The 23,333-nt window shown below is 39.2% G+C and overlaps 1 protein-coding gene across 2 annotated transcripts in view; it reads left to right on the forward strand.

Moving 5' to 3' along the window:
* The window catches only part of dnah5l (dynein, axonemal, heavy chain 5 like), a 362,555-nt gene that overhangs the window by 76,125 nt on the left and 263,097 nt on the right, over positions 1–23,333 (forward strand). For both annotated transcript variants that reach the window (XM_043690231.1, XM_043690232.1), the window contains 9 exons: positions 2,471–2,672; positions 7,582–7,677; positions 7,758–7,931; positions 8,299–8,388; positions 8,523–8,678; positions 19,041–19,180; positions 19,543–19,694; positions 20,285–20,492; positions 21,237–21,324. In XM_043690231.1, the coding sequence (XP_043546166.1) occupies positions 2,471–2,672; positions 7,582–7,677; positions 7,758–7,931; positions 8,299–8,388; positions 8,523–8,678; positions 19,041–19,180; positions 19,543–19,694; positions 20,285–20,492; positions 21,237–21,324 (1,306 nt within the window). The remainder of the gene's footprint in view (positions 1–2,470; positions 2,673–7,581; positions 7,678–7,757; positions 7,932–8,298; positions 8,389–8,522; positions 8,679–19,040; positions 19,181–19,542; positions 19,695–20,284; positions 20,493–21,236; positions 21,325–23,333) is intronic.

The following is a 23,333-nucleotide window of genomic DNA, read 5'->3' on the forward strand; positions in this document are numbered from 1 at the left end:
TCCTTTATGACATGGAGGGGAGAAGGTGGGACACTGCCAAGGGAGCTGGTCAGAGCTGAAAATGTGTTGCTGGAAAAGCGCAGCAGGTCAGGCAGCATCCAAGGAACAGGAGAATCGACGTTTCGGGCATAAGCCCTTCTTCAGGAATCCTGAAGAAGGGCTTATGCCCGAAACATCGATTCTCCTGTTCCTTGGATGCTGCCTGACCTGCTGCACTTTTCCAGCAACACATTTTCAGCTCTGATCTCCAGCATCTGCAGCCCTCACTTTCTCTCAAAGGGAGCTGGTCACCAAAACAATACTAGTGAACTAGGTCTCAGTAAAACCTGACATCACAGTAATGAATTTCTGACAAATTAATGTGCATTTAATGAAATCTGTGGTAACTATTGAGAAACAAACTTCTGCTGACCTAAAGCTGTTGCCGTGTGCCAATTTACATTCCATGGAAATTATGCTTTATGTTTTGTGCCTTAAAATTAATAGAGGGTTGATCATAATTGAAGATCTTAATGAATTATTTTAATTCAGTCTGTAACAAAAATACAGATGATTATGTGACTGAATGTCACTCTATGAAGGAATTTGTAACAGTGAAAAAATAGACCCTGAAAATCTTTGCCCATCCTCATTCAAGGTCTTAACAACTGAACTCAGTGGGATACAATCCAACTGCATGTTGTATAGTCACTTGATGCTGCACGGGCTTGTGTGCAGATTGTGTGAATGTCAGTCTATGTTTACTGCTTTAACTTTTAACATCTCAGAACCATTTTTCTGTTGGTAGAACAAAGTGGCACCTTAAAGGCACAATCAAAGGTTCACTTGTCAACAAATTTGTCAAAGGATCTCCCTTCCAACATATCAAAACAGCATTTCACAGGCTGTGTTGATAAACCTATGTGAACCATCTCAGGCAAAGTCAAATGATGAATTGTCTGGAAATTCTTCTTGCCCTCTAGTTTCTTGTATTCCAAAAAAGATGTCTGTGTTATCAAAAGCAACTTTTGCTGAAGGAAAATCTGAGGAGCAATAATTGTATGAAAGAATAGTGCAGCCTGGATGTCTGCTCACATACTGATTAGTGAGCTTAATGCCTTCACCAACAGAAGGCTTTATTGCAGCTACCAGCACAGTCATCTAATTTCATTGTTAATGTCAGCAGGGAAGAATATCATTATTTTTCTGCTCGTTTCAAATATACACATTTGCCCTGGAGAAAGCATCTGTGGCAGTAATTGCAGAACATTTTGGCAGTTATATGTTTGATCCTTCCTTTTGCACCTGTGCGAAAGCATGATAATTTTTTTTAGCAATATTGCAATAGCCCTATACTTAAGGTGGGAAAAGTACATTCAAGTTCATTGAATAATCCAGTTAAATAATTCTGCTTCTGAACATTTATGGGGCATATTATTTGAGTATGCTGTGCAATGACAGAATTGCTGCCTCATAATGTGTAATCAGTGTATTGATAGAAGATTCTCCTGGCATATAGCACATAATATTCTGGGGATTCCAGCTAGGCCACAGTGAGCAGTTAGTGAGGTTATGGTGCCCATTAGCCTTACCTCAGTTTCCTTCCACTTAGCTAAGTTACCAAGCAGGTCAATAGTAAGCCATCACTTGCATGAGCTTCAACTTTATCGAAAAGTCTCTTTCTAGAGACTGTATCCAATGTCTATTGAAATACCATAAAACATCGGCTCTCCTGTTTTTTCTGTTCATCCTTCCTAAGTGATGCCCCCATCCTGATTTCTGATCTCTCCCTTCTTCCCCATTCTCCAACTGAAGCCTAGTGTAAAAGGCTGATATTCCTGACAGCACATCAACCTCTGAACCTGACTCGCTGGGAACCAAGTACAGCAAACTTTGTTTAACCAGTGCCTTATGAACCAGCCCTCTTGATAATTCGGCAAAAATTATATACCTGAAATATTGGAAGTTTACTGTATGATCATAATCTCCACAAAGTTTGTATAGTTAGTTGAAAGTGCAAGTGAGAAGGCACTCTACCTGTAAGTTTTATTCAAGGCGACATTGCATTATTATTTAAGTGATTTATGTTGTAAATAAAGTATAACATCGATGTGTATATCCCCTGCATTACATTTATATTACTTAGTGTGTATTTTTACATTCATTATGTGGATCTCTTGATCAACCAGCACACGCCTGGTCCCATAGGTGCCGGTTAATAGAAGTTTGCTGGCGTAAGCAGGTTAAATTTGTTAGGACATGAGGAGAATCTATTCTTCCAAGTTTCCTGACAGCAAAGCTGCCCCTCTCCTCCATCCCTTTGGTCCTTCTGCAGCCCCCTGTAAAGATTAAAGGTCTTCGTGGCTGCATTTGTTTAGATAGGCCACCAGGAGAATCTTGATCCTGCCATGAGGAAGATTTCTGAGGGGATTTATTAGTTTCAATTTTTTATCACAATAAATAAAATCATAACAAAATGTTTTACTTTTAGTGAAAACTATATATTTGGCAAGTTTGATACTTTTTGCAAACGTCTGGAGAAGATTACATTCATGATGAACACGATGGAGAACCTTTCAGATCTTCAGCATGTTAAAATGGAGGGATTTGACAAAATATATGTGCGTTATCAGACAATTATAAACAGCACAAAATCAAAGACTTATGATGTACTGGACCATAGGAAACAAGAGGTAAAACATTCACTTGTTATTACAGATCATTTAGCCTTCATTGCTTTTATCTGTACTGAAATGTATTTGATTAATAAAATTAGAATATAGTCAATGATTCTGGGGAATATTTTAGCTGCTAATGTAATGTAATGACACATTTCAACATGAATACCATGGATCAAAGGTACAGTATGTTGTTGAAAGTGATAGTTAACCATTGTGGTTGTTCTTTGCTCTAGGTTCAGAAGAGGGGTACGATGGATGGCATTTCAGTGAGGGATATAAATTGAAGATCCTGTAAAGTATATGGGATCCTCTAGGGGAGGTAGGAGGGCAGGCAGGTAGTGCAGGAGTCTCCTGTGTCTACCCCTGTCTCAAACAAGTCTGCTGTTTTGGAAAATATGGGAGGTGATATACTCTCAGGGGAATGTAACACTGACAAATGTTTACTCCCAGTGCCACGAGCTAGTGAGGGTAGGAATAGAAGGATAGAATAGATGAATGTGTGTCTGAGGAACTGGTGCAGGGGAGAAGCATTCACATTTTTGGATCATTGGAATGTCTTCTGAGGTAGAAGTGACCTGTACAAGAAGGACAGATTGCACCTGAATTGTAAGGGGTCTAATATACTGGTGGGGAAATTTGCTACAGCTGCTTGGAAGCATTTAAACTAGTGGGGGGGGGGTTGATGGGGGGGATACCCATGGAGATAATGAGGAAAGAGATCAGTCTGATACTGGTACAGTTGGGAAAAAAAAGGAGTATGTCAAACCGACAGGGGCAGACAGGAACAAAGTAGACCACAAGGTAATACTGATTAATTAAACTGTATTTATTTCAATGCAAGAAGCCTAACAGGGAAGGCAGATAAACTCAGGGCCTGGTTAGAAACATGGGACTGGGATTTCATAGCGATTACATTCAGGGATGGACAGGTCAGGGACCGACAGGTCTGGCAGCTTAATGTTCCAGGGTATAGCTGCTAAAGGAAGGATTAAAAGGGGGGCAAAACAGGAGGGAGAGTGATATTTTTGATTAGGGATATCATTACGGCTGTATTTAGGGAGGATATTCCTGGGAGTATGTCCTGGGAAGTTATTTGGGTGAAACTGAGAAATAAGAAAGGGATGATCACATATCAGGATTGTCCTATATACTCCCCAATAGTCAGCAGGAAATTGAGAAATAAATTTGAAAGAAGATCTCAGTTATCTGTAGAGCAATAGGGTAGTTATAGTGGGGGATTCTAACTTTTCAAACATAGATAAGGACTGCCATAGTGTTATGGGCTTGGATGGAGAGGAATTTGTTAAGTGTGTACAAGAAAATTTTCTGATTCTATATGTGGATGTATCAACCAGAGAAGGTACAAAACTTGACCTACTCTTGGACATAAGGCAGGGCAGGTGACTGAGGTGTCAGTGGGGGAGCATTTTGGGGCCAGTGAGCATACTATTAGTTTTAAAATAATGTTGGAAAAGCTTAAAAGTTAAAGTTCTAAATTAGAGGAAGGCTAATTTTGATGATACAAAGGGCAAGGCTGGTAGGTGTAGGGAATGCTGGATGACTAGAGAAATTGAGGTTTTGGTCAAGAATAAGAAAGAGGCGTATGTCAGATATAACCAGCAGTGGGGTTCTCCTTAACATTATTTGCCAAAATTATCTCATGTCCCAAAAAGGGTACATGAGATAACATTGGCAAATAGGGAGAATCCAAAAAGCTTCTCAAAATACATTAAGGACAAAAAGGTAATTAGGGAGAGAATAGGGCACCTTAAAAATAAACAAGGCCACCCATGTATGGAACAGTAGGAGATGGGGGAGATACTAAATGAGTATTTTGCATCAGTGTTTACTGTGGAGAAGGATGTGAAGATAGAGAATGTGGGGAAATAAATAGCAACCTCTTTAAAAGTTTCACTATTACAGAGGAGAAGGTGCTGCATGTCTTAAAATGCATCAAAGTGGATAAATCCCAGGACCTGGTCAGGTGTACCTGAGAACTCTTTGTGAAGCTGGAGAAGTAATTGCTAGGCCTTTTGCTGAGATATTTGTATCATTAATAGCCTCAGACAAGGTACCAGAAGACTGGAGGTTGCCAGTATTTGAGAAATGCGATAAGGAAAAGGCAGGGAACTATAGACTGTTGAGCCTGACTTTGATGCTGGGCATATTGCTGGAGGGAATCCTGAGGGACAGGATTTACATGTATTTGGAAAGTCAAGGACTGATTGGGGATAGTCAACATGGCTTTTTTGTGTGGGAAATCATATCTCACTAACCTGATTGAAATGGTTGAAGAAGTAACAAAGTGGATTGATGTGGACAAAGCGATCAATGTGATCTATATGGATTTCAGTAAGGCGTTCAACAAGGTTCCTCATGGTAGACTGGTTAGCAAGGTTAGATCACATGGAATAGAGGAAGGACTAACTATTTGGATACAGAACTGGCTCAAAGGTAGAAGACAGAGGGTGGAGGGTTGCTTTTCAGACTGGAGACCTGTGACAAGCAGTGTGCCACAAGAATTGGTGCTGGGTCCACTGCTTTTTGTCACTTATATGAATTATTTGGATGCGAACATAGGAGGTATGGTTAGTAAGTTTGCAGAGGACGCCAAAATTGGAAGTGTAGTGGGCATTACCTCGAATTACCTCAGAATACAACGGGATTTGATCAGATGGGCCAATGGGCCAAGGAATAGCAGATAGAGATTAACCTAGATACATATGAGGCATTTTGGAAAGGCAAATCAGGGCAGGACTGAAACACTTAATGGTAAGGTCCTGGGGAGCATTGGTGAACAAAGAGATCTTGGAATGCAGGTTCATAGTTCCTTGAAAATGGAATTGCAGGTAGATAGGATAGAAAAAGAAAGCATTTGGTATACATGCCTTTATTGGTCAGTGCATTCAGTGTAGGGGTTGGGAGGTCATGTTATGGCTGTACAGGACATTGGTTAGGCCACTATTGGATGCTGTGTGCAATTCGGTTCTCCCTGATATATGTTGTGAAGTGTGTTGTGAAATTTGAAAGGGTTCAGAAAAGATTTACAAAGATGTATGGAAGATTGCGGGGTTTGAGCTACAGGGAGAATAGGCTCGGGCTATTTTCCCTGGAATGTTGGAGGCTGAGGGGTGAACTTAATAGAGATTTACAAAATCATAAGGAGTATGGATAAGGTAAATAGACAAGCTTTATTTCCTGGGGTGGGGGAGACCAAAGCTAGAGGACATTGATTTAAGGTGAGAGTGGAAAGATTTAAAAGGGACCTAAGGGGCAACTTTTTCATGCAGAGGGTAGTTTGTGTATGGAATGAGCTGTCAGAGGAAGTGGCGGAGGCTGGTACAATTACAACATTTAAAAGGCATCTGGATGGGTATATGAATAGGAAGGGTTCAGAGGAATATGGCCAAATGCTGGCAAATGGGACTAGATTTATTTAGGATACGTGGTCAGTATGGACATGTTAGACTGAAGGGTCTGTTGCCGTGCTGTACATCTCTATTGCTCTATGACTCTAAGAGGGTGGTTGTGGAGATACTTCTGAGCTAAACTATTTCCCACATAATAAAATCTGCAGAAAATTGTGCCCAAGGAAACGCTGAAAGTTCTTATTTCTTGTCTAGAAATTCAAGATAGGGTTGGATGAATTTTTGGCAGCCATAGTTGATAACTGTAGCATGCTATGTTATCTTCAGAGCCTTTACCAGAAACATACACTGCAAACCTATCTTCCTCCATCAAAAACAGAAAATACTGGAGAAATTCAGCATGTCTCCCAGCACCTGTGGGGAGGAAACAGGGTTAACGTTTCAAGCCCAGTGACTGTTCATTGTGAACAGTTCTAATATCTGTTTCCTCCCCACAGATGCTACCAAATCTGCTAAGTTTCTCCGGCACTTTTTGTTTTTGTTTCAGATCTCTAACATCCAGAGTTTTTTGCTTTGTTTTACTGTTTACTTCCATATTCCTTTGTTCTTCCCGAATTGTTTTCGTGACTTTTAATCCCAGTGATGACAATTCACATGGCTATGGCAGGAGATAAACCTGAGGCAGGGGTACAATGAAGTCGTATAGATGGTCTGGCTCATAAAATTCACATGTCTCAGTTTGAACAGGTGCAATGCAATTCCGTTGTATTGCATCAGTCCAGTTTTGATGGAAAAACAATTTCTTTGATTTGCATGTAGAACTGCAAATGAATTGCTGAGTCCCTTTTAGAGTAAGAAGGTGTCCTATGACATGATGGTTTTTCTATTTATACATGAGATATAGGCATCACTGGCTGGGCCAGCATTTATTGCCTATCACATGTTGCCTTTGGGAAAATGATGGTAAGCTCCCTTCTTCAACTGCTGCAGTCCATTTCATGTAGGCATACACACAATGTTGTTAGAGAGGGTTTTCCAGGATTTTGAGTAAGTGACAGAGGAAATGGTAATAGATTTTCAAGTCAGGATACTGTATGGCTTGGAGATGAACATGTTTCCCATAGTGTTCAGATATATCTGCAGGCCTTGTCCTTCTAAGTGGTAGTGATTATGGATCTAGAAGATGCTGTCAGAGGAAACTTGATAAATTCCTACGGTGCATCCTGTGGATGACAAATGTGTGTGACAGCAGTGAAAGGTATAAATGTTGAACCTGATGGATGCGGTGTCAGTTAAGCTGACTCTTTTGTCTTGGGTGTTGTTCAGCTTCTTGAATATTGGTGGAGTTGCACCCATCCAGGCAAGTGGAGACTACTCAATCACACTCCAGTCTTGTATTTAGTAGTCTTTTGGAAGATAAGAGGACAACTACTAGCCTCTGACCTGCTCTTGTATTCACATCACTATTATTATTTAATTATTAATATAGCTATTATTTCAATGAATTATTTATTTAATAATAAGTGATGTTGTAATTTATGCTTACTTTTCAGTTTGACAATGATTACATGGAGTTTAAGTGCCAGATAGATGGACTTTATCAGTCAATACAAACTTTTATGGATTCCTGGTTTGAACAGTCTTTAACTGTAAGTAATATTAAAACAAACATTGGAAAATACTATTACTATAAACCTATTATCTTTACTGTTTCCTGGTATTTTTTCAGACAGAACGTATGCTAGACTTGCTGGGAAAATTTCTGCGTATTTCTGGACCGCAATTAGATCTGACAGACAAGTATCTCATGCTTTTGCAACAATTTGGACGAGATTTAGATCTTATACGCAGGACCTACCAGAAACAAAGAGAAAATCCACCAGTCCCACGTAATGTTCCACCTGTAAGCTTACAATGCTAATTACAATTTATCTTCTAATGAAAGCTTTTTATATAGAAGTGCCACATTCAAAGCAGAATCTACTTTAAGCTACATAAAAGCGATTTCTGTGGATGGTCTTCAGTGATTCCTGAAGGCCCCAAGCTAGGGTAGTCTTTGCCTTTTTATAGAAGGGATATATTGAGCATATGGTCAATATTTCTGACATTGAGACAGCCACTACACTTCAAAAGCAGTTTATTGTGTGTAAAGAACTTTCTGAAGTCCTGAGGTTATGAAAGTCAATATCAACACTTTCTTCATTGGAAAGTACACATAGTGTTCAATCCAATAAAGTATAAATAACTGTGTGAAATCTTCTGGTTGGAAGGTGTCCGGGAAGATTATGTGGGCCCGACAGCTATTCAGAAAAATAGACATTCCCATGAAGTTTCTGAAAAGCAATGTTGAAATTTTGAAGGTAACTTTATACAGCTTTGATTTATTATTTAAAAATGAACAATAAGAACTTTTTGACTGAATAAGAACGTTTCACCAATATGATGTTTCAGTTTTAATGTTTACAGTATTACTGTATTTTTTTCATGTTCTTAGACCCCTGATATGAAAAAGGTTATCAAGAATTATAACAAGATGGCAGTTGTACTTCTGGAATTTGAGGTGTTGTATCACAGGGGTTGGTGCCGAGCTGTTGATTTTGCTCAAAATGGACTTCATGCCTCACTACTTGTGCGACATCCTGAGACTAAGGTTAAGATATTGTTCACTAACAGTATTGTGACAATGTTTATAATTTATGCAGTGAAACAATTCACTGTGTGTACGTTTTAAATACTTGCACTTTAGGTCCATAGTTTTTGGAAGTCTCCAGTGTAATAATGGAAAAAGACATACAAAAGTTAATATAAATTAGTGTTATCTTTTCATTACATCTATGTTTTGATAAATGAAGTCTATTTTGTAAATCCTTTGGGTTTAGAACTATGGGACATAATTTTCTGGACGCACCTGGAGCTTTCTGAAGGTTGATTGGATGAACTTAATTGGGTGGGAAACAAAAATTTGTCTTTCTGATGATGATTTGAAGATTTGTTCTTAACTTTGTGAAACCTTTCAAACGGTTCAGCTTTCTTGGCCTTAATCGTTGGGAGCGGCTTCTGCATACATTCAGACGCCATGAATGTTCATTAATACTTCAGTCTGCTGAACGTATGGTACTGGCACAATCTTGTCAGCCAAGAACAAGAAGTATATGTGTTCACAAACATAACTATATTTATGAAGCAGATAACTGATAGGATAGACTTCTTCCTCCAAGCTACAGTGAGAACAAACTTCTGTTACTTGACTCATTCATAACAAGTTCTTTGCATAACTGCTTATATTTCCAGAGAAGCTCCCTCTGCATTTCATACTTTTGGCTTTGATTTAACTGATTCTTTCTGGCTTCTTCATTGTGAACTGTGTGATTTTGTTACAAGAATGCCCACAAAATTGAGAGTTTCTCAGCTTCCAGTAACCTGGAGAGTTCTAACCAGCCACTTCTGGTTTGGAAGCTGCACAACCTAATCTTCAGTTCAGGTGACTTATTCCCTGATCTGCTCCTTTCTAGGAGAGAAACCATGCTTGTTCTGACCCCAGTCAAATATCCTCTGAACTGTCCTAAAAACTTTCGATCACTGCATGTTGTCAGCTAAAATCATTTCTTGATTGCTCTAGCATTCCATATTTACTGGGTTATTCCATTAGAACTCCAGTCGTTTGCAGCCACACACTATGTGAGGAAAACTAGATTAGGTCATTATTTCACAACAAATCTGACCTTGATTTTATTTTGAAGAAAACCCCTCATAAAAGACACCAATATCCATATGCTAATGTTTTATATATATTATATAGATCTCACATGCAGTCCCCTGCCTTTTACCAACATTGTCAATGCATGTCCTCACTCATTGTGCACATTTTTCACATGCAGAAGGAGAGAAGCACGGAGAGACATTAACACGGATACATGAGCACTTTGCCTGGATTGTGAGATGCACTTATAGATATTAATTCTCAGAGCTGCAGTTGTCCATTTGTATTATTAGCAAGACAAATGAAGTTTGGGGGAAGTTAGGAGTTAAAGGTTTCTGATTCATACATGGTTCAGAGACCTCAAAGAGTTAGAGTTGATACCAAGCCATAAAGCATTATGTCACATGTATACCTGAGATGATGCCTGTAAGGTGTTCATCTGTTTTGTGATGGTGTTGTTGACCCACGGAAGGTTTTGTTAAAAATCTAGTGGATGTGCATGTTCTTTCAGTTGTGATGAATTGTATGTGAGCTAATGGTATGTGAGCTGCTTAGAATTGTAGCTTCATTCGTATTTTAAATATGAATCCTGGCAGATGTGTGAGAGGCAGCAGCACTGTGGAGCAAGTAGTCCTACATTGGTAGCTGCAATAAAGTGGACGACACTAGTTGCACATGTGACACCTGCTACTCAACCTTGTATTTGACAGTATGCTGCAGTGGCAACCTTATGATGCTAGCTCATACACATTAGGGCATGCAACACTGAATGGACAGTGGCACATACCCTGCAGAGTGCAGCATGTCATTCAACCTTTTGCAACATTAGAGCAGAGTTCTCATAAGCCAACTATGAGAGCTGACCTCTGCAACCACCACTGTCCAGGCTGTACTTATCAGTTGGCATGGCCTCTTGTTACCAACCAAAGGGAAAAGAACTTCCCTTCCAGCCAGGACAGCCTTCAGGAGAATTCTGACTGAGATCATGCTGAACCATTGCAGGAATTTCTGTTCTCTACCTTTGACACATCTAAGGGTGGGTGGGGGTAATGACATTGAGTGATGTTCCTGGATTCCAGGAAGTGAGATACTGCTTCAAGTTAAAGCCTGAAATGTCACAGCTTAACGCCTGCCTGCCTGCCCTTCAGATTTAGCATTTTACTCTCAAATGGATATGTAATACAAATATATGAATTAGGATCAAAAATTGGCTTTTCAGCCCTTCAAACCTGCTGTACCATTCAATAAAATCATGCCTGATCTGTTTGTTTTCCCTAAATTCCACATTCCCATTTATCCTCAGTTTGATTTCCCTGCCTAACAAGGACTCGTCTACCTTGCTTTTAAAAACTGTAGAATCCCTATGTGTGGAAGCAAGCCAGTCAGCCCATTAAGTCCACTGCTCCGCTGAAGAGCATCCCACCCAGACACAAATCCCTGCCCTATCTCTGCATTTTCTATAGCTAACTCACCTAGCCTACACATCCCTGGACACTATGGGAAATTTAGCATGGCCAATCCACCTACCTACACATCTTTGGATGGTGGGAGGAAACCGAGCACCCAGAGTACATCTACATAAATACGGGGCATATGTGCAAACTCCACACCAAAGAGTGGAATTGAAACCAGGTCCCTGGTGCTGTTAGGCAACATTGCTAATCCACTGAAACTGGATGTTTAATGCAAAAATATTTAATGACCCTCTCTTCCAGTACGTTCTGAGGCAGAGAGTCCCGAACTTGATTGAGTTTTTTTGACGAAGTAACAAAGAGGATTGATGAAGGCAGAGTAGTGGATGTGATCTATATGGGCTTCAGTAAGGCGTTTGACAAGGTTCCCCATGGGAGACTGGTTAGCAAGGTTTTTGGATACAGAACTGGCTCAAAGGTAGAAGACAGAGGGTCGTGATGGAGGGTTGTTTTTCAGAATGGAGGCCTGTGACCAGTGAAGTGCCACAAGGATCAGTGCTGGGTCCTCTACTTTTTGTCATTTATATAAATGATTTGGATGTGAGCATAAAAGGTATAGTTAATAGGTTTGCAGATGACGCAAAAATTGGAGGTGTAGTGGTCAGTGAAGAAGGTTACCTCAGAGTGCAATGGGATCTTGATAAGATGGACCAATGGGCTGAGGAGTGGCAGATAGAGTTTAATTTAGATAAATGCTAGGTGCTGCATTTTGGATAAGCAAGTCAGAGCAGGACTTATACACTTAATGGGAAGGTTGTGGGGAGTGTTGGTGAACAAAGAGACCTAGGAGTGCAGGTACATAGCTCCTTGAAAGTAGAGTTACAGGCAGATAGGATACTGAAGAAGACGTTTATTGGTCAGAGCATTGAGAATAGGAGTTGGGAGGTCATGTTGCGGCTGTACAAGGCATTGGTTAGGCCACTGTTGGAATATTGCGTGCAATTCTGGTCTCCTTCCTATCGGAAAGATGTTGTGAAACTTGAAAGGGTTCAGAAACGATTTACAAGGATGTTGCCAGGGTTGGAGGATTTGAGCTATAGGGAGAGGCTGATTAGGCTTGGGCTGTTTTCCCTGGAGCATTGGAGGCTGAGGGGTGACCTTATAGAGGTTTATAAAATCATGAGGGGCATGGACAGGATAAATAGACGAAGTATTTTCCCTGGGGCGAGGGAGACCAGAACTAGAGGGCATAGGATTAGGGTCAGAGGAGAAAAATATTAAAGGAATCTAAGGGGCAACCTTTTCGCACAGAGGATGGTATGTGTATGGAAAGAGCTGTCAGAGGATGTGGTGGAGGCTGGTACACTTGCGGCATTTAAAAGACATCTGGATGGGTATATGAATAGGAAGGCTTTAGAGGGATATGGGCCGGGTGCTGGCAAATGGGACTAGATTAGGTTGGGATATCTGGTCGGTATGGGCGAGTTAGACAGAAGGGCCTGTTTCCATGCTGTGCATCTCTACGACTCTATGACTGTATGAATTGGAAAATCCTCTGAGAGAAACAAAGTCCCCTAACTTCTGTCCTCAAAAGGTAAGGTCCAATTTTACAACAATGCCCCCCCAGTTCTCGACTCACCCACAAGAGGAAGCAACCTTTCTACCTTTGAATTTTTTGAAGAGATAACCAAGAACAGGGGAATGCTAATGGACATTGTTTAAGGACTTCCAGCAGGCATTTGATAAAGTCTCACAGCAGATAAAACCAAGTTAGGAATTGAAGGCAATTACTACATTAACTGGGAAATTGTTTGAGTGGCAGGTGACAGAAAGGAGTAATATTGGGTAGGTACCCCAACTGATAAGTTATGACTAATGCTGTCCCAAAAGGATCCATGTTGGGGCCTCAATTATTCACATTATTAACATTTTGGAGAATGACATAGATATCTAAAGTTGGATATCTATTGACATAGATATATCTAAAGTTGGTGATGACAGAAAACTAGGAAGCATTGTAAACAGTACAGATACTGGCATAAAATAACGAAGGGATATTTATAGACCAAGTGAATGGGCAAATATGTGACAGAATGGAGATCAATGTAAAAAAGCACTTTCTAGATGGTATGAAGTTATGTACAGTGAATGTACACAAAGACACTTGGGGTTCAGGTGCATCGATATTTAAAATGTCACAAACAGAAGCAGAAAATAATAAGGAAAGCTAATGGAATGCTGACCTTTATATCTAATGGACTGGAGTACAATGGTGCAGAAGTTATGCTGCTGTTACACAAAACAGCAGATCTGGGCACCACACCTTTGGAAGGATATATTGGCCTTGGACGGAGTACAATGTAGATTTAGAAGAATGACACGTGGACTTCAAGACTTATGTATTGAGGAAAGATTATATGGATCATAAGGAAGTGATGGTCCAGTGGTATTATTGCTCGACTATTAATCCAGAGATCAGGGTAATGTTCTGGGGACTTTGGTTTAAATCCTGCTGTGGCAGATGGCAGATAGCAGATTTGAATTTAATAGATATCTCAGATTGGGAGTTTAATGATGACCATGAAGCCATTATCGATTGTCAGAAAAACCCATCTGGTTCACTAATCTCTTTCAGGGAATGAAACTGCTGACCTTACCTAGTCTAGCCTACATCTCCAGATCTACAGCAGAGTGTTTGATACTTAACTGCCCAGTTGGTAATTAAGGATGGGCAATAAATGCTGGCCTAGTCAGTGACACCCAATAACTGCCCAGTTGGTAATTAGGGATCGACAAATAATGCTGTTGGTCAGTGACACTCAATAACTGCCCAGTTGTTAATTAGGGATCGGCAATAAATTCTGGCCTGGTCAGTGACACCCAAATCCCTAATTAAAAAAAAGAATCTCTTTGGAATTTATAAAGTTCTGATGATCTGATTGAAGTCTTCAACATCCTAACAGGAACAGACAGGGTAGATAAACATCAACTACTTCCACTTGTTGGGGATGCTAGAACTAGGGAGCATAGTCCAAGAATGAGGGCCAGAGTATTAAGGAGAAATATTAGGAAGCACTTGTACACACAAAAGGCGATAGATGTTTTGAACTCTCTTCCATCAACGCTGGATCAGTTGTTAATTTTCAATCTAAGATAGATAATGTTTTGTTAAGCAAAATTATTAAGGGATATGGGCCAAAGGCAGGTTTATAGAGTCAGGCCACAGATGAGGCATGATTTTATTGGATTTTGAACAGATTCAAGGGGCTGAATGGTTTACTCTTTTTCCTATATTCCATATGTTCCTAAAAGTATGTCTATCTTGCAAAGAACATTCAAGATCTTATAAATATCAATCAAATCACCCATCACTCTTCTGAACTGTAGTGAAAACAAGTTATGGCTGTCTACGTTTTCTTCAAAAAAACCCACTAATTCCAGATATCAACTTAGTAAACCTCCTTTGAACTGTCTCACATTTTCATCCTTCCCGAAATAAGGACACAGCATTTGATACATCACCAATGCCCTGTAAATTGAAGGATAACTTCATCACTTGTATGTTTAACTCCTCTAATGAAGTGATAAAGGCTATCATTCCATTAGCTTTCCTGTTTACTTGCTGTACATGCATTTTAACTTCTATAGCTCATGCAATAGAATCCCTCGGACCCTCTTCACATTGGAATTAGGCAGTCATTCTCCATTTAATACTTTGCTTTTTTATTCTTCCAGTCAAAGTGAACAACTTCACATTTTCCCATTCCATCAGCCAGGTTTGGCCACTTAGAACAATAGAATCCCAATAGTGTGGAAATAGGCCATTTAACTCATGTCCACACCAACACTCTGAAGAACATCCCACTCAGATGCACCCCTTACCCTTATCCCTGTAACCCAACATTTCCCATGGCTAATCTAACTAATTTACAAATCCCTGGACACAATGGGTGATTTAGCATAGCCAATTAATCTAACCTGCACATCTTTGGATTGTGAGAGGAAGCTGGAGCACGAGAGGAAACCCATGCAGTCATGGGGAGAATATGCAAACTCCACACAGCCAGTTGCCCGAAGCTGGAATTGAACCCGGGTCCCTGGCACTGAGGCAGCAGTGCTAACGCACTGAGCCATCATGCTGCACCCACTCATTTAACCCATCTATATTGATCTATACCCTTTTATATCATCTTTACAGTGCAACTTTGATCTAGAAATTTAGACGTCATACCTTCAATCCCCTTCTTTAAGTCATAACTAGAAATTGTAAAAAGTTTAAAACCCAACGCAGACCCTTACCAGACAACACTTGTCAAGTCCTACCAATTTGTAAAGCTTCCATTTATGCAAACTCTCTATTTTCTGCAAGTCAATCAGATATTTATGCTCATACATTTCCCCTCAATACCCATGACTCTTTCTTTGTACAATAACCTTTTATGTGGAACCTTGTCAACTGCTTTCTGGAAGTCCAAGTACACCACACTAATGGGCTCCCCTTTATTGATAGTGCATGATACTTCTTCAAAGAATTGATCAGGTGAATGTGATTTCTCTTTCAAAAAATCATGTTTATTCTACCCAATTTTCTTGAGTTTTTCCAAGTGCCTAATTATAACTGCCTCAATGATCGATTCTACCAACTTCCCTACAGTAGACATCAAGCTAATTAACCTACAGTTTCTTGTTTTCTGTCTCCTTCCTGTCAGGAATAGAGAGTTTTTAAACAAGTATTTTTCAACCTAATGGAACCTCTCCAAAATTGAAAGAAGTTTGGAAAATTAACACCAATCCATCTGCTATTGTCCCTGAGCAGAAGTACTGCCCACTTTTATATTGGCTCCATACTGCATCTTGAAAAGCAAGATTCTGTCCATTGAGTGCTTATTAAAGTAGACAATAGACTTTTAACTCAATTTGACTTGCCTTCACTGCAAAACCTGATCTCCCATACTGTGAAAGTTAAGTCATGGTTCAATTACTTCAACTCACATATTAATTTAGAATGTGTGTGATTTAGCATTACATTCAAAATGTTTGCATGTCACATTTTCCCTGCATTTTGCTCTCTATATATGTTGTCAGAAAAAGAGTACAACTGGAGAACCGCTTTCATACTTCTGTGTTCTCATTTGTGTGGAAGGGACAGCTGTACTGTTTATTTTAGTTTGATTTTATTTTTGTGCTTAAGGTTCTTGGGGTCTGCTTGAAGCTTCTCCTTTGGTTCTATTTTATTTACTTTCTGAGTCCGGTAAAAACAGCATTCTGCAACACCCTCAGCATTTAGTTTCTCAGACAATCTAACTGACTAGAGGGTGCAATTTACTCTTAGCTAAATAAATAGACAAGAAAAAATGGCCTGGGATGATATAGGGACAGATGCCTAATGTATTCCAGTTGTTTGAGTGGGGACAATGTTTATCTGTGGTAAGCCTGTAATTGGACCTGTTAAGGAACCAATCAATTAGGTTTTTCTGGAAGGTTTTAATTTTTTCCAGAGACACAGTAGACCTTCAGAGCCTTTACCTGCTTTATGTGTTTGGGAGTTCAGCAGCAGGTCAGGGGTGACAGCCATCCTATAAAAGCAAAATATTGGGGATGCTGGAAATCTGAAATAAAAACAGAAAAACCTGAGAATATCAGCAGGCCATGGCATCATTTCTGGAGAGAGAAACAGAGTTAATGTTTCTCGTCCAATGTGACTTCTTCAGATCTGAAAGGGACTGTAAATGAGATCATACATATAGAAGCAGAAGTAGGCCTTTCAGCCCATTGAGTCTGTTCCACCATTCAACGAGCTCATGTTTGATCTGATAATCATCAATTCCACTTTTTTTGTCTTTTCCCCATAACCTCTTGGTGATAAAAAAAATCTAACTCAGCCTTGAATGTACTTAAGGCTCCAATCTCCAAACCCCTCTTCAGCAAAGAATTCCATGATTCAAAATACTGAGAGAAGAAATTTCTCCTCATCTAAATGATTGTTATGCTGCTGACAGAAGGGGAGAAAGAGTGGGTGTAAGAGATGGTAAGTATGCTCAGAATAAAAGACAAAGGGAATACTAAGGGCGATACAGGGAAACAGTGATATAAAATAGGTGTGAAAGGAAAAAAATGTGTCCTCTACTGAGTGCAAAATCACAAGTCATGGCAGGGGATGGATGTTGTAATCAAATTAGATGACAGCAGCCATGCTTTGAAGTTGTTGAACCCAATGTTGAGTTTTCAAGTCTGTAAATTACCTAAGTGGAAAATGAGGTTTTGTTCCTTGAGCTTGCACTGGTCTTGGTTAGAACACTGCAGCAAACCTAGAACAGAAAGGTTAGCATGTGAATAAGATGGCTTGTTGAAATGGCAAGGAACTGGAAGGTCAGGGTAATTCTTACAGGCAAAGTGGAGCCATCCAATCTGTGTTTGACTCTTGAGAAAGGTGAGAAAATATTGAAAAGGCATATAAATAGAGTTGGAGTATTGATGACATTGTTATTTAAGACTTAAATGAAAAACCAGAGAACTTTCTTCTTGACGTTGACTCTTCGATTTTTTCTCATTCTCTTTGTGTTCCCCAGCTTTCCTGCTGTAGCTCATGTTGCACAAGGGAAGGGAATATTTACTTCAAAGTGTGGACTCAGTTCTAAAATCCTAATGAGTACAATGGATATACCACAGAAATAAGTATTTACAAAAAATTCCTTTTCCAATTGTTCATGAACAGGACACAGAAATCTCAAAGAAATGGAAGTCAAAGAGTGTTGTATTAGGTGAAACCTGAGATGTTTTGTTCTGTCAAACAGCCCATTATGATATGATTAATTGTTCTTCAAAATGGGATAATTGCAGTTGAATGTCTTGGTTCCAATTCATGCTATGGTGGCTGATGATTGCAAGTTAATACTATTTCAATTAAAAACTGCCAACAAATTGTCCAATTCTGGATACTGCAAAATAACTCAGAACCCATTTTTAATTGAAATTAAGTTCAGAGTTTTTGTCTTGATGATTCATATGGAAATATTTAAACAAGTTCATGATAAATCTTAATCCTTATACTGGATTTGGGTTGTGCGTGCATTACAATAAGTTAAGATTAAATATTGAAATTTTGAAAAAACAAAACTGAATTTAGGTTTCAGTAACTTAATTTTGCTAAAATGATTCACAGTATTTACTGTTCAAACATTCAATTTTGTATTACATATTTCTATATGCATGTGTGCAGGCACTTGTGTGCCATATTGTTTACACAATTTACATAAAGTATATGTACACACATATTAACTCCAGTATGATTACCTTAGTGCCTAAATATTTTGCAATTCAGTTGTTATGGACTAGCATACTACAAAATATGCATTAAAATATATACACGCTTCTCATTTCCTGAAGAAAATAGTAATAAGTGGCTGATTGTACATCTCTGAAGAAGCATGAAATATTTTTCTATATTGAGGGTGCTATTTCAATGCAGGTGCTGTTCTAAAGTACTTCTTCTGGGAAATATCACTGGAGGAATCTAGTTAGCCCACTCTTTCATACCTCTGAATGGTTGGTTATGTAGTAGCATATTTGCAGTTTGGGAGGAAATTTGATGCTCCGTGGTGATCAAGGATTTATGCATACACATAAATGCTTGTGTTATATGTGCAAAAGTCTTAAAATAAATAAAAATACCAAAGAACTACTGACAGCAGTATGGAACAGTTGCTTAATTAATACAACTAATCATGAAATACTGATACTGATAACATTAAACATGTCTTGCCAGTCCCAATAAGACATACTTGCATTGTTTAGTTTAATAACATGTATCATTAGTGAATAATATATTTCACTCATTTCACTTTTGTTGAGTTGTGTATACAATGAAATTGACACTATTTATTCCATTGTATTAAAATAGGAAATCCTTGTGAATTTTGATCCAGCTGTGTTCGAAGTTCTTATAGAAGCAAAGTACTTGTACAAGATGGGACTTGAAGTGCCTGAAGCAGCTTTCAACCTCTGCTTAAAAGAAACCAGAATTAAAAATCATTACTTAAGGTCAGTATTCCTTTTACTTTCAAAGCTGATGTTTCAAACTTTTCACTGTATTTATATTGAATATATGTGTCAATAAATGATTCAAATTCAAATTCAAAGTCAGAAAGCAAAAAACAGAAAACTAACTGATTAGAGCCATTTTTCATGATCAAGTTCAATTGTATATTTGAGGAGATATCTGGCTGAATGCTTTGATAAAATAGACCAAAGTTCAACTGCAGATTCTGGCCATTGGGAAGTTATAATGAATGTATAGTGAATCAAATGGTGACTTCCAATCACCCTAACTGTTGTACTCTGTTTGGAACTTGTTCTTTAAACATAGTTTATGGTTAACTAGATAATCTTTTGTTTGTGTGCAGCCTTCAGGAACTTTTAAGTAACTACCAAAATGTGGTGAACACTATCCCATCTATCATCCAACCAATGATGAAGCCTTTTATTGATCAAGTGGATGAAGCTTTCATTCCTGGACTGACTATGTTATCTTGGACCTCTTTAAACATTGAAAGATGTATGAATCCACATTCTTAATGGGGTTACAAAAGGAATCAAGCAATTTAAATTGAATTATTATTCCTTTCTACTTCCAGTCTCCATTTTTGTTTCCTCTTGTTTTCGTAGGATTCAATGTTATGTATAATTTGCCATCTTGAGTAACATAAATGATTGTTTCCCAAATGTTTGAAAATTGTATTCTAAATATTAAAATATTTAGTTTATGGATTATGGAAATAAAGTTTATGGATCATGAGTGGAGTTTTCCAGCAACATTTCAGGTCCTATTTCACAGTTGGTTGATGCCGTGACCTATAAATTTGGCATCCAAGCCATCTTATCTACTTGCTGCTGGAAACCACTCTCAGGTTTTTTTGATCAGGCTTTGTGCTTCCTTTACTTGTTTTTACAGATTTTAAGTGAAACTTTTAATAGGCAAGCAGTCTTTATGCTAATAAGGACCCTTCAAAATCCTGAAATGTCCAATTTTCAGACAAACAAAAAAAAATGGGAAAAATTATTTGTAATTTGTAAATTCAATAGTTCAAATATGTAGTTTAAGGTATGATGTTTATTAAATTTTTGTTCAATTTTTTTCCACTTTAGTCATAGAAAATGTGTATGACTTGTTGGCTGAATTAAAAAATATGGTGAAGCAGGTCTCTGACACCTTGGAGTGCAGGATTGAGAGAGTTCGACATGAAATGAGTCTTACTGCCTTGGTGGACCTCCCTGAAGATGAACTTGTGGAACCACAAGTTTTTCGAGAGATGACTGAGAATATTGTTGCCTCGGCTGGACAAGCTTTATCTATGTATGTTTTCTTCAGATAATATTGAGCAAAACTCTGGGAGACATACATGTATGAATTCTGACAAGGGATGAAATTGGATCGCTATGTGATTAATTTGATTCCCCCCTGCCCCACCCCCCATTTTTACATTTCTGTAGGCAGATGTTAAGTAGGTTGAGGAGAGATTCATGTTTGTTTTGAAATAAATCAAATTTTTATCTGTTCCCTCCCCTTTTTTTAAGAGATGTGGACTCCAGCTGGATTTCAGCTCCATTGAGGATTGTTATCCCTCACTAACTTGTTTAAATTGCTATTCTTATAACAGCTAACACAATAATGTCAGTTAGTTACTTTATAATGTGGTCTGGGGCATTGCTGAATCTAATTCTCACCAACGTTTATGGGCTTTCAAATTGGCTTCGTAATCCAGATCACAAACTGTGACCAGTTTACCTTTCCTTGTTCCAAAGCTGCTGAGACCAGTTGTACCACTCTGACAGCCATTTGGCTAACCCAGGACAGCCAGGAAATTAATTTTCTAAAATATAAGTTTCTGTTAAACAGCGCCTTTGACAAGTGAATAGCTGGGGCAGGAGGATCAATTACTTTTATTCACTAAACTATATGTACAAACAACTGTGTTGTTTATTAACTACAGAAAATATTAAAAATAGTCCCTGTCGTATTTAGTGTAACATTTCATATGGTTTAAGAAATGTATATTTCTTGTTTGCATTGAAACAAACACTGACTTTATGTATGCAGACAGAGTCAACAGCTGGAGCGTTCTATGTATCAGCTAATGGATGGATTGACACAAAAACTCAAACCAGAAGAACAAGCCAATTTTCAGGTAATTTGTGTTGACTGATTCCAACATTGCTGCTTTGTACTTTTCAGCTAGAGGTTTATAAAATCATAAGGACATGGATAATGTGAATAGCCAGGGTCTTTTCACACGGGTGGGGGAATCCAAAACTAAAAGGTATAGGTCTAAGGCGAGAGGGGAAGGATTTAAAAAGGACCTAAAAGGTACCTTTTTCATCCAGAGTGGTGCATGCATGGAATGAACTGTCAGAGGAAGTGGTGGAAGTGGGTACAATTTCAACATTTGAAAGACATTTGGATGGGTATACATATAGGAAAGGTACATGAATAGGAAGGGTTTAGAGGAATGCTGGAAAATGGGACTGGATCAGATTAGGAAGTCTGGTCACCATGAACGAGTTGGTCCAAAGGGTTTGTTTCATGCTGTATAACTCTATGACGTGGGTTTCTAAAGGCTGGGGTTTTGGGGGGGAGGGGGGAATGTTTGTTGGGGTCATTTTTAAAGAATTAGCTACAGAGATAGTGAATATATACTGACGGTACATAGAGGTCATAGAGGTGTACAGCATGGAAACAAACCCTTCAGTCCAACCCTTCCATGCCAACCAGATATCCCAGCACAATCTAGTCCCACCTGCCAGCACCCGGCCCATATCCTTCCAAACCCTTCTTATTCACATACCCATCCAAATGCCTTTTAAATGTTGCAATTGTACCAGCCTCCTCCACTTCTTCTGGCAGCTCATTCCATACACGTACGACCCTCTGTGTGAAAAGATTGCCCCTTTGGTCCCTTTTACATCCTTCCCCTCTCACCCTAAACCTATGCCCTCTAGTTTCTGGACTCCCCCACCCCAGGGAAAAGACTTTGTCTATTTAACCTATCCATGCCCCTCATAATTTTGTAAACCTCTATGAGGTCACCCTTTAGCCTCCGATGCTCCAGGGAAAACAGCCCCAGCTTGTTCAACCTCTCCCCATAGCTCAAATCCTCCAAACCTGGCAACATCCTTGTAAATCTTTTCTGAACCCTATCAAGTTTTACAAGATCCTTCCGATAGGAAGGAGAACAGAATTGCATGCAATATTCCAACAGTGGCCTAACCAATGTCCTGTACAACTGCAACATGACCTCCCAACTCCTGTACTCAATACTCTGAACAATAAAAGAAAGCACACCAAATTCCTTCTTCAATATCCTATCTACCTGCGACACCACTTTCAAGGAGCTATGAACCTGCACTCCAAGGTCTCTTTGTTCAGCAACACTCTCTAGGACCTTATCATAAAATATATAAGTCCTGCTAAGATATGCTTTCCCAAAATGCAGCACCTCGCCTTCATCTGAATTAAACTCCATCTGCCACTTCTCAGCCCATTGGCCCATCTGATCAAGATCCTGTTGTAATCTGAGGTCACCTTCTTCGTTGTCCACTACACCTCCAATTTTGATGTCTTCTGCAAACTTACTAACTAAACCTCTTATGCTTGCATCCAAATAATTTATGTAAATGACAAAAAGTAGAGGACCCAGCACCGATCCTTGTGGCACTCTACTGATCACAGGCCTCCAATCTGAAAAACAACCCTTCACCTCCACCCTCAGTCTTCTACCTTTGAGCCAGTTCTGTATCCAAATGGCTAGTTCTCCTTGTATTCCATGAGATCTAACCTTGCTAATCAGTCTCCTGTGGGGAACCTTGTTGAATGCTTTACTGAAGTCCATATTAGATCACATCTACTGCTCTGCCCTCATCAACCCTCTTTGTTACTTCTTCAAAAACTCAATCAAGTTTGTGTGACATAATTTCCCACGCACAAAGTCATGTTGACTATCCCTAAACAGTCCTTGCCTTTCCAAATACATGTACATCCTGTCCCTCTGGATTCCCTCCAACAATTTGCCCACCACCGAGGTCGGGCTCACTGGTCTATAATTCCCTGGCTTGTCCTTATTACCCTTATTAAACAGTGGCACCACGTTAGCCAACCTCCAGTCTTCCGGCACCTGACCTGCGCCTATCGATGATACAG

Source organism: Chiloscyllium plagiosum, chromosome 5 (assembly GCF_004010195.1).
Source record: "Chiloscyllium plagiosum isolate BGI_BamShark_2017 chromosome 5, ASM401019v2, whole genome shotgun sequence".
Taxonomy (NCBI): Eukaryota; Metazoa; Chordata; class Chondrichthyes; order Orectolobiformes; family Hemiscylliidae; genus Chiloscyllium; species Chiloscyllium plagiosum.